The sequence below is a fragment of the Pithys albifrons genome, chromosome 15 (assembly GCF_047495875.1).
Source record: "Pithys albifrons albifrons isolate INPA30051 chromosome 15, PitAlb_v1, whole genome shotgun sequence".
Taxonomy (NCBI): domain Eukaryota; kingdom Metazoa; phylum Chordata; class Aves; order Passeriformes; family Thamnophilidae; genus Pithys; species Pithys albifrons.
The window spans coordinates 8589617-8605423 of NC_092472.1; the positions used below are offsets into that span (position 1 = coordinate 8589617).

Consider the following 15807-nt stretch of genomic DNA (forward strand, 5'->3'; position numbering starts at 1 on the left):
CACAGCTCCCCAGCCATGCAGCCAGCACAGAGCAACCCCACAGCAGGCAGGGGCCAGCCAGGATGGGTAATCCAGGGAACAGCTGCTCTAATCAGCAGGCAAAACAGCCGGATTATGGCTTGCCAAGAGTGCTTAGAAAGCAGCAATATGGTGTCTGTCCCCATAGCAAGCACCCGGCGAGCTGATGCTGCCAGGACAGCGCTGGAGTGAACCACTGTGGGTAACACACCACCTCCCAGAGTTCACAGATACATAGGGATGTGGGGATGGGAAAGGTCGGAGCTGGTAATGGCCAACTGGACCCGGCCCATGGACACATGTGAGCCCTCTGCATGGGACACTGTTCAAATCTCACCTTGCAGTTCATGCAGGAATCCAGCAACAAGCAATTTGTGCCTAAAAATCAGCATTTGCAGCTGCCAGCATCGAGTTTTACCTGGCTCAGTCCCAGGCTGTGCAATGCAGGGGTCAGCACCAATTGCTGGGGCATCATCATTAAATGCTTCACTTGCTCCAGAAGGTTTAAATTCCCTCTCTGCACTTCCAGTGAGGTCAGCAAAGCTCTGCTCCCATTAGACCGTGCTCCTCTGGACTCAGCCCAATCCCCAAGTCCTTTCCATAGAAAATTAGCACTGATTTGTTTATTAAACAGCTCCACTAGGCAGTTGGAGTTAATCAGTGGTTTAGGATGGGACAGCAGCTGCTGGCAGGTTCCTCCTCTGAATCATCATCAAGTAAATATATAAACCCAGATGAGCAGAGCCTACCCCACCTCTGGCGCAGCTTCTGCTGTCATGTTCACACATAAAAGCTCATGGAGAGGCTGACCTGGCTCAGCACGTGTCAGAGATGGAGGTTTGAGGATGCCAAAGGCCGCGAGGTGACCCCAATGACTGGTGCAATGGGCTCAGTACCTGTAGTAACCCCAGGCAGGACTCCCAAGGTGGGGACAGCATCTCTGCCATGGTCCCACAGCACCCCCAGACCCCATTTTGATGTCTTTTTCATACACACAACCTCTAGCTGAAGTGCAGCACCAAGCCTCAGCTCAATGGCACACACAAGGAAGCCAAACCCCACCTTCCGAAATCCCAAAATTTAATTTTTACCATGGAAAGTGTACAAACACCACCCCCCCCACACAAACTAGGGAAAAACCCAGAACTGCTCAGATGTGCTAAAGTGCAAGAAAAACTGAATTACCTGTCCAAGATGACCAAGACTGCAAATCCAGGAGGTGCCACAGCTCCTGCCCAGCCTTTCCCTGCAGCCACAGGAGCACCTGACACTGCTACCAGCCAAGGCATCCCCGTATGCCTCCCTTCACACACTCAACATGCCTCCATACGGCAACACGTTTGCCAGAGGGACAGAGAACCCTTTGTGGGCTGAATGGTACCATTGATCAGGCTCAAATAGCACATCAGATTTGAGTAACACGCTGAAGACATGAATTATTTCCACGGTATTTTAAGAGATAAAGGTTCTGTGCTTCATGAAAAACAAAGCTCTCCCTTGGAAGGACTTCCTGGCTGCACAGTTAAAATTATCCCCCACTGCTCACCAGCCCAGCACCCGGCCACATCACCATGCCACCCCCAAATCACTAACTTTTGGAGTTATCTTGGGTGTTTTGCCAGGCCAGGAAAGCTTTTTCAAACCTTCCTGGTACTCCAGATGAAAGGCACTGAAAATCCAAGGCAAATGAAGTCAGAAGGACTGTCACATCCCAAGCTGTCCAGTGTGACATCCTGCAGTGGGACCAGGGCTGTGGCAGCACTGAGGCAAGAAGTTGCTGCCTTTGACTCACACTGCCAGGGCCACACTTCCATTTCCCTCTGGTTTGAGGAAGCTGATGGTCAGTCAGAGCCCTCACTCTCCTGCTCCACTTCTCCACCCTGCACCAGACCTGGACTTCCTCGGGCTCTGGAGTCCCAAGACGGGTGCAGAGCCTGCTCTGCCCTAGACACCCAGAGCAAAGGTCTCACCACTGCTCTCCATCCTTCCTGTTCGGCTTTTCTTAGCACTTGTTCATCACTTCCTATTGCAACAAAGCCCCAGCAGCCACTTTCATGACTCAGATCCTCATCTCACAGTAACAGAGAGGCTTCAGAAGCCCAGTTCATGTCACCAGAGTTGTGACACCAGCAGGAGATAAATTGGCCTAGGCAGTTAATGAAGTGTCCCTGACAACTGCCGAGGGTCCCACCTGAAGGGGCCCTCACTTCAGCACTGGACACGGAACAATGACCTCTCCATCCCACCAGGAAAGGAAGACATGGGGACAATTCCATCTGTCCTGCATGGAAACTCTGGATGATTTTCTCTGTTTGCCCAAACAGGATTATTCAGCAGGAACCACTCCAAAGCGAAGTGCTCTGTTTTGTGCCCAGCACAGTTTGGCCCTGCCCCAGCTCTGCATTAATCAGGTTATTTTAATGAGCTGCAGCAGCTCTCGGCTAAGAGACACCGGGGGAAAGTGAACAGAGGTGATGTGGAGTGGGGATGAAGGACAGCAATGGAAAACAAAATGATCCAAGAGCTACCGGTGCAGATGCAGCACTGTGAGCTTGCCCTGCCTGCAGTCAGGATGTGGAGGAACATAAAACCCATGAACGATACAAATGATCCCCGGAAAGGCTTCCCATTCCTGGAGAAGCTGAGGAGACAGATGTCTGCAGCTGCAGGAAGGCACAGCCCAGCGCAGGTCCTCACTCCCAGCAAGGAGCAGCTAGACTTAGAGAAATGCGGGCAAGCTGCATGCCAGAACCCTGCCAGCAGCGCTGGGAACTGCTACAAGATCCTCGGGACAGTCCTGGAAGAACACAGGCTTGAAGCCGGATATGACCACCCCAGCAGGCAGTTTCCAGGTTGACCATCACTGTCTCAGGAATCAGCACACAGATCAGCACCACCACCATCTGACACTCAGCATCAAGCAGAGCCCTTCATGCCACCTGCCCAGGGGCCTTCCTGGTGCTCTGCATGAATATGGCAACATCCTCTCACAGCCCCCAGAGCAGCACTGCCCACAGCTCCCAGTGGATCACAGCCCATACGCCCCCAGGATAGGGTAGCATCCCCCAGGTGTCACCCCCGCTCTCCTGCACTGGCACTGGACACGGAGCATTTCGTGCACTTAGCAGCAAAACAAAACAAAACGAGATTTCTCCACTTCCCCATCCAACTCCCATGTCTGGCACTTTTCCCTGTACTTATTTTTGTTCACATCCTGGTGTTGTTTTATGGCGGAACCCCCAGCCCATCCCAACCAGCAGAATTTGCCAGACAGGTGGCCAAACATCAGAGCAACAGGAGCTCAGGTAGGAGCAGTCAAGGTCTCCAAACAAAATCAAATGTAAATATCCACCACATCAAGACAGAGAAGGGATGCATCCAAACAGCAAACACGGGCAACAGCTTAAGTGCCGGGAAAACATCAGGGACATGGCAATGAAATGGAAAATTACTGCCCCAGCTGGCATTTACACGGGCAGCCAACTGCACGAGTGAACAATGTGAGGAAGCAGCAGTGAAAATCCCTGTGTCCCAAGCAGGGCCAGGGATTCAGGCACAGCATTGGCTCACAGAGAGATGGCACACCTGAGGAGCATGGCTGTCCTGATGCACAGAGCTGTCTGACCTGCAAACCCCAATCCCTGAACACTATTCCCAAAACATAGATTTTGAATACAGCATTTACCCTGCACCTGCACACTGCCCCACTGCTGCTGCTCCAGGCCTTATACCTGTGATAAAGTGCATCCAAAAGCAGGTGGAAATGCCATGTTTTTCTCAGAGGTCCCCATTTCTCCTAATTCCCTCACTGAGGAGGGCAGGCGAGTCCATATCAGTGTAATACTGCCCTGATAATTATAATTGCTCCTTGAAGCCTGTTCCTTGCTGCACCAGGAGAGGTTTGGGTTGGACATCAAAGAATTTCTTCAACGGCAAGTGTAGTCAGGCATTGGAAGGAGATGCCCAGGGACATGGTGGAATCACCAGCCCTGGAGGTGTTCAAGAAATGACTGGATTTTGCACTCAGTGCTCTGGTCTAATTGACAAGGTGGTGATCAGTCACAGGTTGGACTTGATGATCTTTGAGGTCATTTCCAACCTAAATCATTCTGTAATTCTGTGATTCCTCTCCTAACCCTGGCACAACCCACAGGAAGGCTGTAGATGACTTTACCCTCATTGCCACAATATTTCATTGACTGAAGCCTGGAATCACATTTCATTAGGACAGAATGCCCTGCCTGAGACAGCTAATCGATTTAGAGGACACTAATCCAGAAGAAATTTGCTCCTGACCGAGGCAATGCCCATTAGCAGAGCAGAAGGCCAGGCAGGGCTCTGGCTGGGAGGGGGGTCCTGACATCATGCCAGGCAGGAGCAGATGCCTCAGGCATCAGCCCCACATTTGGATTAGTTTGTTACTAAACCTCATTAGTTAATAGGTGGGCCACAGGGAGCCAGCTTGATTTCTCAAGGGGCAGATGCCAAAGCATCAGGATCCCCAGGGGAAATGAGTCCAAGGACTCCCATAGTCCAGGTGGGGAGGGCACCCACACCATCTCCCTACAGGCAGGACAGGAGGCTTTCCCAGCACATTCCAGCTGGCCCATAGCATGAGTTAGTGCCTCCCCTGTTCCCACTCTCTTGGGTTATCATCCCAGGGGCTGTGCCCACAGCCAGGGTGGGGAAGTGGGGTCAGCTCCCAGCCCCTCCAGAAGTGATTCTGCACAACCTGCTTCCTTCTCCTCCCAAGGAGGCTGCGGAAATCCTTTTGTCTCCAGTGCTTCACCACGTCAGCTCTAAGAACAGGAAAAATCCCACCATGCTCACAGGAACATCACCGGCAAGTGAGTCAATTTTTCCTGCTTCAGCAGGAAAAAAAAAAAAAAACATTAAAATCTCCCGCAGAACTTAGGGAGGCATGCAGGGTGAGAACACGGATGCACAGCCCAGGGCACATCACAGAATCATGGAACAGTTTAGGTTGGAAAAGCCCTCTAAGTCCTCAAATCCAATTGTTTCCCCAACACTGCCAACGACATCACTAACCACGTCCCCAAGTGCCACATCAACACACCTTTTAAATCCCCCCAGGCATGGTGACTCCTCCACTGCCCTGTGCAGCCTGTTACATTGCCTGATCACTCTATCTGGAACGGAATCACTGCCTTTAACCTAGGCTTTCTCCTGGAATTCATGGGAGAGACATCCAATGCTCTCCTCTGCAATGGCTGGATTTTTTGTAAAACATTGCTAAGCAACCAGTGCTCGACGAGGGCATTGGTCTGGACAGACGCTGTTTCAGCTAGAAAAAAAATAAAAAAACAGCAAAGGGATGCTGTACCAGGCAGTGCTATGGAAAAGGCACATGCCAGCTCATTTTACAGGTCATTCAGATGGTGCAGAGAATCCTTCACACTTCCCTCATTGTGGATCATGGAATAGCAGAACAGTTCGGAAGAAACCTTAAAGTTCACCTCATTCCACCGCCCTGCTGTGGGCTGGGACACCTTCCCCTAGACCTTCCATTTGCTCCAAGCTCTGCCTGAGGGTCCAAACCACAGGGAAGGCTGAGGAAGCAGGACCCAGGCCCTTTGCTGGCCCCTCATTCCTGCGCTGGCACAGGCAGCCCTGGCCCCCACATGGCACAGCTGCGCCCGCCACTCCACGTGCGAGAGCCAGATGGTCCGGAGGCTGGTGTACTTCCCACAAACTCCAGCTAGAAACAGTCTTGGCATCACTGTAGAGACATCCCCTTCCCCCTTCAGCACCACAGTCACCAAACTGTAGAGCATCCTGTGGCTATCATCCCTCCCCAGCACATATCCTGCACCCCACACACGCCATGGTCCCCTGGCTCCCATCAGCAGGTGGGAGCAGAGGCTGAGAAGTGCAGCTCCCAGTTTCTCCAAGCCACACTTGGGATCATCCTTGCTATTAAGAGCTTGGGTGATGCCCTAAAGATCTCGCCTTGTCAGGAGCCTGCAGGCACTGGGCCACCAGCTGCTTGCACAGAGCAAGTGGAAGCACCTTTGGCGCAGGGAGTATACCAGGAAAACAGGGAAAACGGCCTCGTCTCCGCTGGCCACGGTGACAGCCGCTCGCATGCCCGGGGGAGGAGGAGGATGATTCACGCTGAAGCGAACAAGCTGTGCGGGTTTTGGTACAAGCTCCCCCTCGCTTTGCCTCCCTTCCCACCCACCACGGTCACGCTACAGCTACTCATCACACCACAGCCAAACCTGGCTCCTTGAAAGTGATGGATAAAAAAAAGCCTGAAGTCAGTGATGGATCCCTGGCACAGCCCGTCCTGCTGTCCCACACCCTGTCCTCCTGCTGTCCCACTGCTGGATGGTGCAAAAGGAGTCCAGAATACCTCAAACCAGAACCACAGCATAGGCAGGGTACAGCAGCCAAGCCCCTCTACTGAGGTGGAGGGGTACCAACCCCTGAGCACACCTACCTTGTTCTGTGCAGGGATGCTGCCCTGGTCATGCCATTGCTTCTGGGCTTCAAGAAGTGACAAGCACACAACGATTTTAGGGTGTCTGTGTGGAGAGGGTACAATCAAAGGGACTGGTGGCCCCTCTCTGCCAGCCAGGGAGGGGGCTGGCAGCACCACAAGGGTACAACCTACTTGCCCAATCCCATCCCAGCTAAGGGCTCCTGCAGGTTGGGATCAGCCAGAAAAGCACCACGTGTGCCAACCTGCAGAAAGCACAAGGATACACAGCAGAGCTGGGCACTGCTGCTGCTTCCCACCCTCTCCGTAGCAACCATGGGAACAGCATTTCCTCACACAGATTCCCATCACTGAGCTGCTACCCTCAAGGGAAAGAAAAAAGGAAATCTAAAGAGCCCATTGCCTCCAGCCCATGTCCAGGGCACACAGGTGATGCTACAAACACTGCATACACCTCTCAGTCTGGCAGCATTGCAGGAACAAATGGAGACAGAAGATGCAGCTGTGACAGCACATCTGCAGCCCAGAAAAACAGTCTCTTGACCCAAATTAGGCAAATCAGTTCCATGCTGGAAGCATGAGCAGGACGCAGCAGGTACCTGGCTCCTGGTGGCGGAGGAATATTGGGACATTCAGCCTGCCCCTTTGCATGCCATTCCACCTCCTGCTCAGATTCACTCCCTGCACACTGGCATGTGACAGCCCTGGCACCACGGCAGTCCCAGCCCCTGCCTCTCAGAGCTGTTGTTTATCCCAGTCCATTCCCCTCCAACCTAAATGACTGGATTTAGCCCAGCATGGGACACATGCTTAGTGCAGGTGCCACAGCCAGGAAGCAGCACACATGGAGCCTGCGGCTTCTCTGGGCTCCATCACCACACCAGCACATTGGGACATGTGCCCAGAGGTGCTTCATAGCACACTCCCAATTAAGGAGATCTCCCAGCCCTGTTAATGAGACTTCTGTCAGCATAATCTAAAAGATCTAATCACGACACAGACTCTCCTGCGCAAACCCTTCTGCTCACCAGCTTCCCTCTCTGGCACTGCCAAGAGGCCGGATCTGGCTCCAGCCCAGCCCAGCAGCTCAAGGCATCCGCTTGGTGGCTACCATAGGACTTGAGAAGTCCACCTCACTTGGGAGCTTGACTCCCACCATCAGTTCCCAAACACACCAGCACTGAGGGTGGGGATCCCCCTTGGGGATGGGGCGAATGGATGCCATGAGAAACATCCCACATGGACCACAACCACAGCAGTGCACATGGGTGAGCCACTGCAGCATCCAGGCAGGGCAAGTTGCCCTCTAACTTGAAGGCAGAGCTGGGTAGGATAAGCATGCAGCCCTCTGGAGACAGCACTGCTGGAGAGGAAGAGGAGGAGCTTTCAACTTGTGCTGAAAATGAAAGAGTATTATCACCTGTGCTACCCCTCATTTGAATAAAATCCCAGGCAAGGTATTAAAGATGTGACTGTACAAGCCACACAGGTCATGCAAAGAAGGAAAAGTCCTCAGTGCTTTCAGCCTTGCTGGCACAGGTCTGACTGGGCTGTAATCATACCCCTCCATGGTGCCAAAGCATTCACTGCACCAAACATTTCCCACAGGAAGGAACCCTAAACCCTTTCCCTCAGGTCAGCCCTGCGGTTTGCTTGCCTGGCCAAGGTGGAGGGATAGCCCACAGAGGGGCCTGGCTGTGCTCCACCAGGCTGGGGGTCCAACCAGGGACCCCAAACCCTTCTGAGCACAAGGCAAGCTCCTTGGGCAACACTGGCTCCCACTGCCTGCGAAGGGAGTGGAGTCTCTTCCCGCATGAATGCTCTGGAAAATCCTTCTCTGCCACAAGGCAGCAATTCCCAAGCTCTGGGAAGATGCTGCAGGTGACTCATCATGGCCACTCCGCACCCAATGCTGCTCCATGAGCGGCTGGCACCAAGTGCTCAATGGCAGCAGCCAAACATCATTTCTCTTAGCACAACCGGAGCAGAACCGAGTGCCAGCAGTCACAGAAACCCAGAGGGGCATTACTTTAGCACAACACTCCTTTTCCTCCAAACATAAGCCTGAAAAGTCCAGCACTCTTCTGGCCAGGAACTCAGCTCTGAGTGCTCATCTTGGCACCTGCACAAACAGGGGCTGTTCGTGGGAAGGTCAGACTAAACCTCTGAACCTTGATCACTCCTCCCTTCTGTGCAAAGGTCGTATGAATGTTTAGGCTTTGGGGACCAGAGGGGCAAAAAGGACGAAAATAACCTAAGATGGGCTTTGGGTTCCTCCTCTCCAGCACCAGCAGGCGCCTGGGGCACAAGGATTCATCACCCCAGACGGAACTAGATTACAAAGCAGCCCAAGACAGGGCTTGTCATCCAATACATCTCAGGGCTTTGCCCCTGCAGAGGCACACAAGGGCATTTCGAGTGCAGGGCACCCTGTTGTCTATCTGCCCTCTGCCAAGATGAGTCAAGGCTCCCCCAGAGTGACTGAGTGTGCTGAGCCAGGGGCTGTGCAGAGTAAGAAGTGGCAAAGTGGGCAACCAAAGGTATTGGGCAGTCTGAAACATTTCCTTATCACCCGCCTAAGACCTGTTTGTGTCAAAAGGGAATTAAGTAAACACTGGGCAAAAGTTTCATTTTCGTTTCCAGGCTGTTGCAGAGTCAGTGCCAGCTTCATCCACTGCAGCCCCACATCCCGCCACCCCACAACCAAGGGCACAGACATTTCATAAAGGGTTGGTTTCACCAAGATGCTGCTGAGATGTGGAACAGAACAAGCAAGCATATCCCAGAGCCTGGCACACCAACAACACCACCAGGAACTGCCCCACCACCTTAATTCACATTTTAAGCTGCCCAGCAACAATGGAACCGGAAATATCCCTACAGCACAGGCCACTGCCACCACCATGACATGATGCAGGCACACAGGGGTCATCCCAGGGGGCAACTCATTAAAATCACACCCTACAGGCACAGACAGAAGGGCGATCGCACTTCTCCAAGAGCCATGTGCACCAGCTGGAAACCTCAGCCAGGAGCAGGGACCACCCCCAGCTGCTCACTGAAGCCAGTATAGGACACGCTGTTGGAAGGCAGAGCTTACAGGAAGACCTGTGAGACAGTACCACACTATCTGCCCCAGGAAGACAGGGGGGCCAGAGAATCCCCAGCCACTGCAGGATCCAGATCCACCCCAGCATCATCCCCTTTCACGCATCCCTCACCACCAGCCCAAGTCTCTGATGACCCAGACAAAAAACAGCCAAAGGAAAAGTGATCCAAAACACCAAAGCAGCCCAGCTCTGCCTTTTAGGGCATGGCCACCTCCACCCTTCTCGTGGGAACGCAGAGCATGGTACAGCCCCTCCAGGTCCAGCCCTTGTGTCCCTCGTGGGGAAGGGGGTTCACAGAACCCCAGCTGGCCCCATCCCAACCCTGCCCCACAAATTGCAGCCTCTGCCATGGGAGTGCAGCAGCAGCTGGGGCGTGGACGGGTTCGGTGGCTTCAAATTAGTGCCTGAGAGTTGGAAGAAGCAAAACAAACCAGCAGAAACGTGGCAGGGCACCGGGCTGCACCCAGAGCCTGAAGGGGATGACAGCCCCATTGCCATAGGGACACAGTGCCTGGCAGGACAGGGAGGAGGAGGGTGCCCAGCTCAGCCCCACAACGCGGCGCAAGGGAGGCAATGGAGGCAATGGCTGGCAGCCACCTGCACTCCCCACATCCTCCATCCTTACATGTGCTGCTTGGTTTCCAAAGCAAGCTGCAGGCATCTCTGCATCACTACCTGGACTTCATATTCCCCTCCATGGAAGCAAAGGAACAGGATGCGCCACTGGCTGTGATGCAGGTCCCTGCCTGTCCCTGTCACAAGCACAGGGACACACAAAGGGCCAAAATCCTTCAGCATCCCTGGTCTCAATGGTCACCACAGCTCCTTCACTAGAGAACAAGTTTCACAGCATCCAGGCTTCAAGTTCATTATTTATGTCACACTTGAAGTCTTTGCATCTGCAAAACTTTCTGAATAATTTATGGATGGTGGATCAGGGAAGAAGAGGGACACGTTTTACTGAAAACCAGGTCACTCCGAATACCAGCCAAGCAGCGAAGGGAGACAATGGAAACAGGCACAGAAACTCACTGGGGAGAAAAACTCCAACAGCATTTATGTATATACATAAACACACACGATCCAGGGATGCCCTCGGCATCCGAAGATATTTAGCAAGATCAGCCCTTCAGCAAATGAGGATAATTTTTTCAACCTTCTGAGTTTATTCTTTCGCTAAGGGAAGAAGATAGCATTTCAGTCCCATTTCCCTCCATACCTCACAAAGGGCAAAAGTAGCCCTTCACTGAACACTGGCAGATGCTTTGTTACATGCCCTTATCCAGTCTCACCATCCCTGCACGCCGGTGTCAGGGTGGGAGCTGCGAGGGGCTGAGCAGGGAACGCTCCTGCCCAACACTGCCCAGCGGTCTTCCTCACTCCTGCATCTTCCTCCCCACCACAGCCCGTCCAAGCCACCCCTCGCCGACACACAAGGGGTTACATTCCCCTCATGTCCATCTTAAAACAAAGAGGATGTGAAACATTCAGCAAAGGCGAGAGGAAGGAAAATAAGCGAGGACTTCACGGAACCGTAGTTTCAGGCCACCGTGCTGTGCCAAGGGCCCAGACACTGCCAAGCTGCTCATTCCTGGGGTAAAGCACCCTGAGCCAAGGGTCTGCTGCTCCCTGGGCCTGTCTAGCTCCACATCCACATGCCACAATGACAGCTGAGGTGCAGCATGGAGACAATAACAGTGAGATAAGGCCACCATGCCCAGCCATGAGAAGGTGAACAACTAGGAGATACTAGAGAAAAATAAAAGCTGGGTAAGAGAAGCAAGCACCTGGTTATGTCCAGGAATGGCCCCAGACACCACCTGTACCAGCTCACAGGGGTGACATTCCCAGCCCTGAACCCTGACGCATGCCCATTCCCAGACATGACAACAACACCAAGCAACAGGCAGCAGAGCAGTGCATCTCCATCCCTGCTGACGGACACCAGAATGGCCTGTAAGGGCTCATGAGACACGTCAGACATTGGACCTGTCACTTACTGAGGGTAACACATGTGGGGAGAGCCGGGACAGACCTTGACCAGTGCCAAGTCTCTGCTGGAGCAGTCAGAGGCATCACAGCTCAGAGAAGCCTCTTAGCCAGTGAAGTCACTCCTACAGCAGGAGAACGATGCACGGAATAGTCAAAGATCCAGTCAAGAGGGGGACACCTCTTCCCAGCCTCCCTGGCAGTGCCCTGCCCCATACACCCCCAAACTTGCCCCAAAACACCCTGCAGAACATGCCACATGTGCAGGTGGCACAATCACGGCAGCGCCAGTGCCTGGGCACTGATCCATACTCCATCAGAACCTGTGTTATTCCTGGCCCTGTAGCCTGGTTACCAGCAGAATATCCCCCCAGCCTTGTGCAGGAATTAGGGGCTAATCCAGGAATGCATTCAATAGACACTACAAAACAATCCAGCCATAAAAACATCCTTATCTCCGGAGGCCGGCGAGCGTTCTTCCTGCCCCGGTATGGCAACCTGGAGCACAGGGCCACACAGCACAGCCACAGGCAGTGAGACAGGAGCCCACTAATAGCCACGAGCCCACAGGAGCTCACAGTACACCCCAAAATACCTGCACACAGCATGGCTGGGGCGAGGGCACAGCCAGACTCCTCGGCCAGCACCTGTGAAACGTGCCTGGTGACTAAACCCAGAGCCGAGCACCCTCAGGACCCATCAGTTAACTCTTAAAAGGTATTTTCAGTGAAGAACAACACTGTAAGATTTATTCTGGGATAAAATGAACATTCCAGGCAGGGTCAGGCACTGGCTGCCTTCATGAAAAGCTCCACAGCAGAACACAGCTCAGAACTGCAGAAGCATAAATGCAGTAACAGCTGTCAGATTTAGGGTTTATTTTAACCCAAAATGCCAAGAACTGGTACAATAGGGGCCCCTGTAATACAGATGCTACCAGCTGCTACTCCAGTGCAGGGGAACTATACCCACTGGGCTTAGTGTGAGACCAGAAGGGAAAGGAGCTCTCTGGGGATGGACAGGGTGGTGGGCTTGGCTGGAGCATCACCTGCCTGCACATCCCGGGGTGACACCCCTGTACCACAGTCCTCATAACGACCCTGCTGCATCCCCAAGGTCAGGTTGGGGGGTTGTAGATGATGCCATGGGGGCTGCATGGCACAGCAGTGTGTATGATGTGTCCCTCTGTCACCTCATGGCACTGACTGCGGCAGGGTGAGCTCAGCGAGGTGACCATGTGCGCTGCTGGCCTGAAACCCCCTAGCTGGGGAAACACCCTGTGATTTGGGCCAAGTAAACTTAAAAAAAGGAAAATTTCCAAATAAGGCTGTGGGGGAAATAGCAGGAACAGAGACGCATTTCAGGGACCAGTCCACCCACCACAGCACCCCGAGGGCACAGTCCACCCAACCATGGCAGTGGGTGGCCATACAGAGATGTCTCCAACCCCAGCCATGGGGACAGCAGGAAGCCCAGCCTGGGCATGAGGGGGAACCAGGATACTGCCAGCCACAGGCAAGGCTCTCCCCAGTCCTGGAGCCACAGCCTGCATTGCTGCATCCCCCTTCCATCCACAACCCACCACAGTGGTTTGCAGCTTTGCCCCCACACACCATCCCTACTTCCCCACTGGGAATGGAGGGGATAGCAATGGATGAGTTAGCCTGGGCAGAGTCACAATGGGGGCACTGGGCACCCCCCATCCTGAACAGTGAGGGGACAGAGGACAACTTGGGGGGCACATCACCAACCCATCACACAGGCAAATCACCCCCAAAGGATGTAATGCCTGACAGCTACAGACCGGGACCTGTCAGACCAGAACCACACATGTCCCATGCCCATCCTGGGGGACCAGGACCAGTACCACACATGTCCCAATAGACCATGCTCATGCACATCCCGAAGGATCCATCCTGTTGGACCACACATATGCAGATGGACTAGGACCAGGACCACACATGTCCCCAGGAAACACGGCCAGGCACATTCTGATGGATCCCGCACGTCCTGCTGGACCAGGACCAGGCACATCCCCATGGCTCAGCCAAACCACAGGGGGGACACGGTTAGGTGCAGGTGGTCCCCGATGGAGCAGGAGCCCCCGGACCCTGCCGGGCAGCGCAGGCACAGCAAACGGGCCGGGGGAGCAGCACGGGGGCTGCCGGGGGTCCCGCAGGGCCTCCCCCGCACCCGCACTTACTTTTGAGGGCGGCGACGAGGGACTTCCCGTCTTTGATGAGCTCCTTGATGAACTTGTTGGTCTTGTCCAGCTCGGCCTCGTGGGAGCGCAGCCGCTCCCGGAACTGCGGGCTGTCCAGGCAGCACTCGCTGAACTCCAGCGCCGGCAGCCCCATGCTGCCCGGCAGGGCGGGGGAAAACCGGCAGAAAACGGGGGAGAAAGGGAAAAATCAAATGTTTCCTAAGGCGCAGCCGGCTGTGTGGGGAGCCGGCGGGAGCAGAGTGCCGGGCCAGGCCGAGCCGAGCCGGGCGAAGCAGGGCCGGGCCGGGCGGAGCGGCAGGAGCGGAGCCGCGGCGGGGGCGGAGCTGCCGCCGCTCTGGGGCCACCGCCCGGGCCGGGCCAGCCCGCGCCGCCGCCAAGCCACGCCCCCCCGCGCGCCGCCAGCCAATGGGCGGGCCCTGGCACGGCCTCTCCCCGCCCGACCAGCCAATCAGCCGCGGGGGCGGGGCGGGGAGGTGCGGCTCGGGAACGCCCCCGCGGCGCCCGCACCTGGGCCGGACCCGCCCGCGGGCACCGCCAGCACCGCAGCGGCCGCTCCGGGGCCCGGCCCCGCTCCCCGCCCCGGCCCGGCTGTGGGGAAAGCCGCGCCCCAGCCTGCGGGAGCGCCGCTCCGGCCCGCCCCGTGCCTGCCCCGGTGGCAGCTTCGCACGTTTCTCCTCCCATCGCACATCTGTGGTGGAGATTATTGCCCGGGTTTAGTGGTGTGAGCTGAGAAAATAAACCCTTAATCTCCTGGAAGGGCTGGTCGTGGAGGGGCAGCGGGTGCAGCTGGCACCACGAAGAGGCTGCAGGGCCCAACCTGTCTCATCACATCCCCAAAGGAGCATCGTCCTGCGGACGATGGCTGTCACCACTTGTCTCCATGGCTGTCGCCACACACTGACCCGACCGCTTCTCCCTGCAGCCGGTTTCCTTTAGGAACACGCCAGGAATTCGGCCCGGGTGCAGCAGCTGCATCGGCACCTCCTTCCCTCGGGCTGGAACCTCCAGCAGCAAACCGCAGAACGACTGCTCCCCTCCTCGTCGGTCCCTCTGGCTGGTATAGGTGGATGGTGGCAGCTAATCAGCAGGAAAACGAGAGAGACCATCAGTGCTCAGCCCCACGGAGATGAGAAAATCCATTCCTAACGTAAACAACCGCACCAAGTCAAGAACGAGCCACCCCCTGTGCAGACACGCACGTCGGAGCCAGCGCTGACCTCTCACCCCAGCCTGTGACAAACAGACACATTTGTGGATAATCCCCAGATGACTGGAATTCCCCCTTTCTGCAGCTCAGCCATCCAGTCTGGCGAGGAGTGCGAGGGCATGGGCGAACACGAGCCCCTGCACGGCACATGGAGCACAGCATTCCTTGTCAACTCAGCCATGAAACGCGACGCGGGGCCTGTGCCAGCTTCGTGCTTTTCTGCAAACTGGGGAGTGGGGATGGTCTTGCACAAAGCTTGGGCTAGCAGGACGGGCTCCAGCCCACGCCTGATGTTAAAAAGTTAATCCACCTGTGTTTTCCAGCGGGTGGATCCAGGCACAGGAACATGACACCAGCTCAACCTTTTGTCTCTGCTGTTTTTATCCTCTAAAGCACGATTCTCTCAATCTTCACACCACAGCCTAATTCAGGCTGAGTCACCGCCTTCAAATATGGTTTGCAAGCCACATTTTTTTGGATGAGGCCTCCTAATTATAAAAAAAGGATGTAATACTAATTACATGCTTATCTTGTAGGCAGGATATAAAGTTTAATGAGCTGTCATTTACGCTATATGCATGCAGCCCCATAAAAGCACAAGATATTATTTGGATTACATTCCTTTATTCTACACTGTACAAAGCCACAGGAGCATTATTTTGGTTTTATCCTTCTACATCACCATTGTTCTCATTCACATTAAAAAGTGTTCCAGCACTTACTGCTGATAGAGAACTTGTAACTAGATTTATAGGACACTGCCTTAGAGGATCAGAATATTTGGGACTTGAAATTG

At 54.6% G+C, this 15807-nt stretch overlaps 1 protein-coding gene across 3 annotated transcripts in view; it reads right to left on the reverse strand.

Annotated features, from left to right (window-relative positions):
* The window catches only part of ARHGAP26 (Rho GTPase activating protein 26), a 112265-nt gene extending 98143 nt beyond the window's left edge, over positions 1-14122 (reverse strand). For all 3 annotated transcript variants that reach the window (XM_071569832.1, XM_071569831.1, XM_071569833.1), the window contains exon 1: positions 13784-14122. In XM_071569832.1, coding sequence (XP_071425933.1) covers positions 13784-13937 — 154 coding nt within the window. In that variant the 5' untranslated portion in view covers positions 13938-14122. The remainder of the gene's footprint in view (positions 1-13783) is intronic.
* Between the last annotated feature and the right edge of the window lie 1685 nt (positions 14123-15807).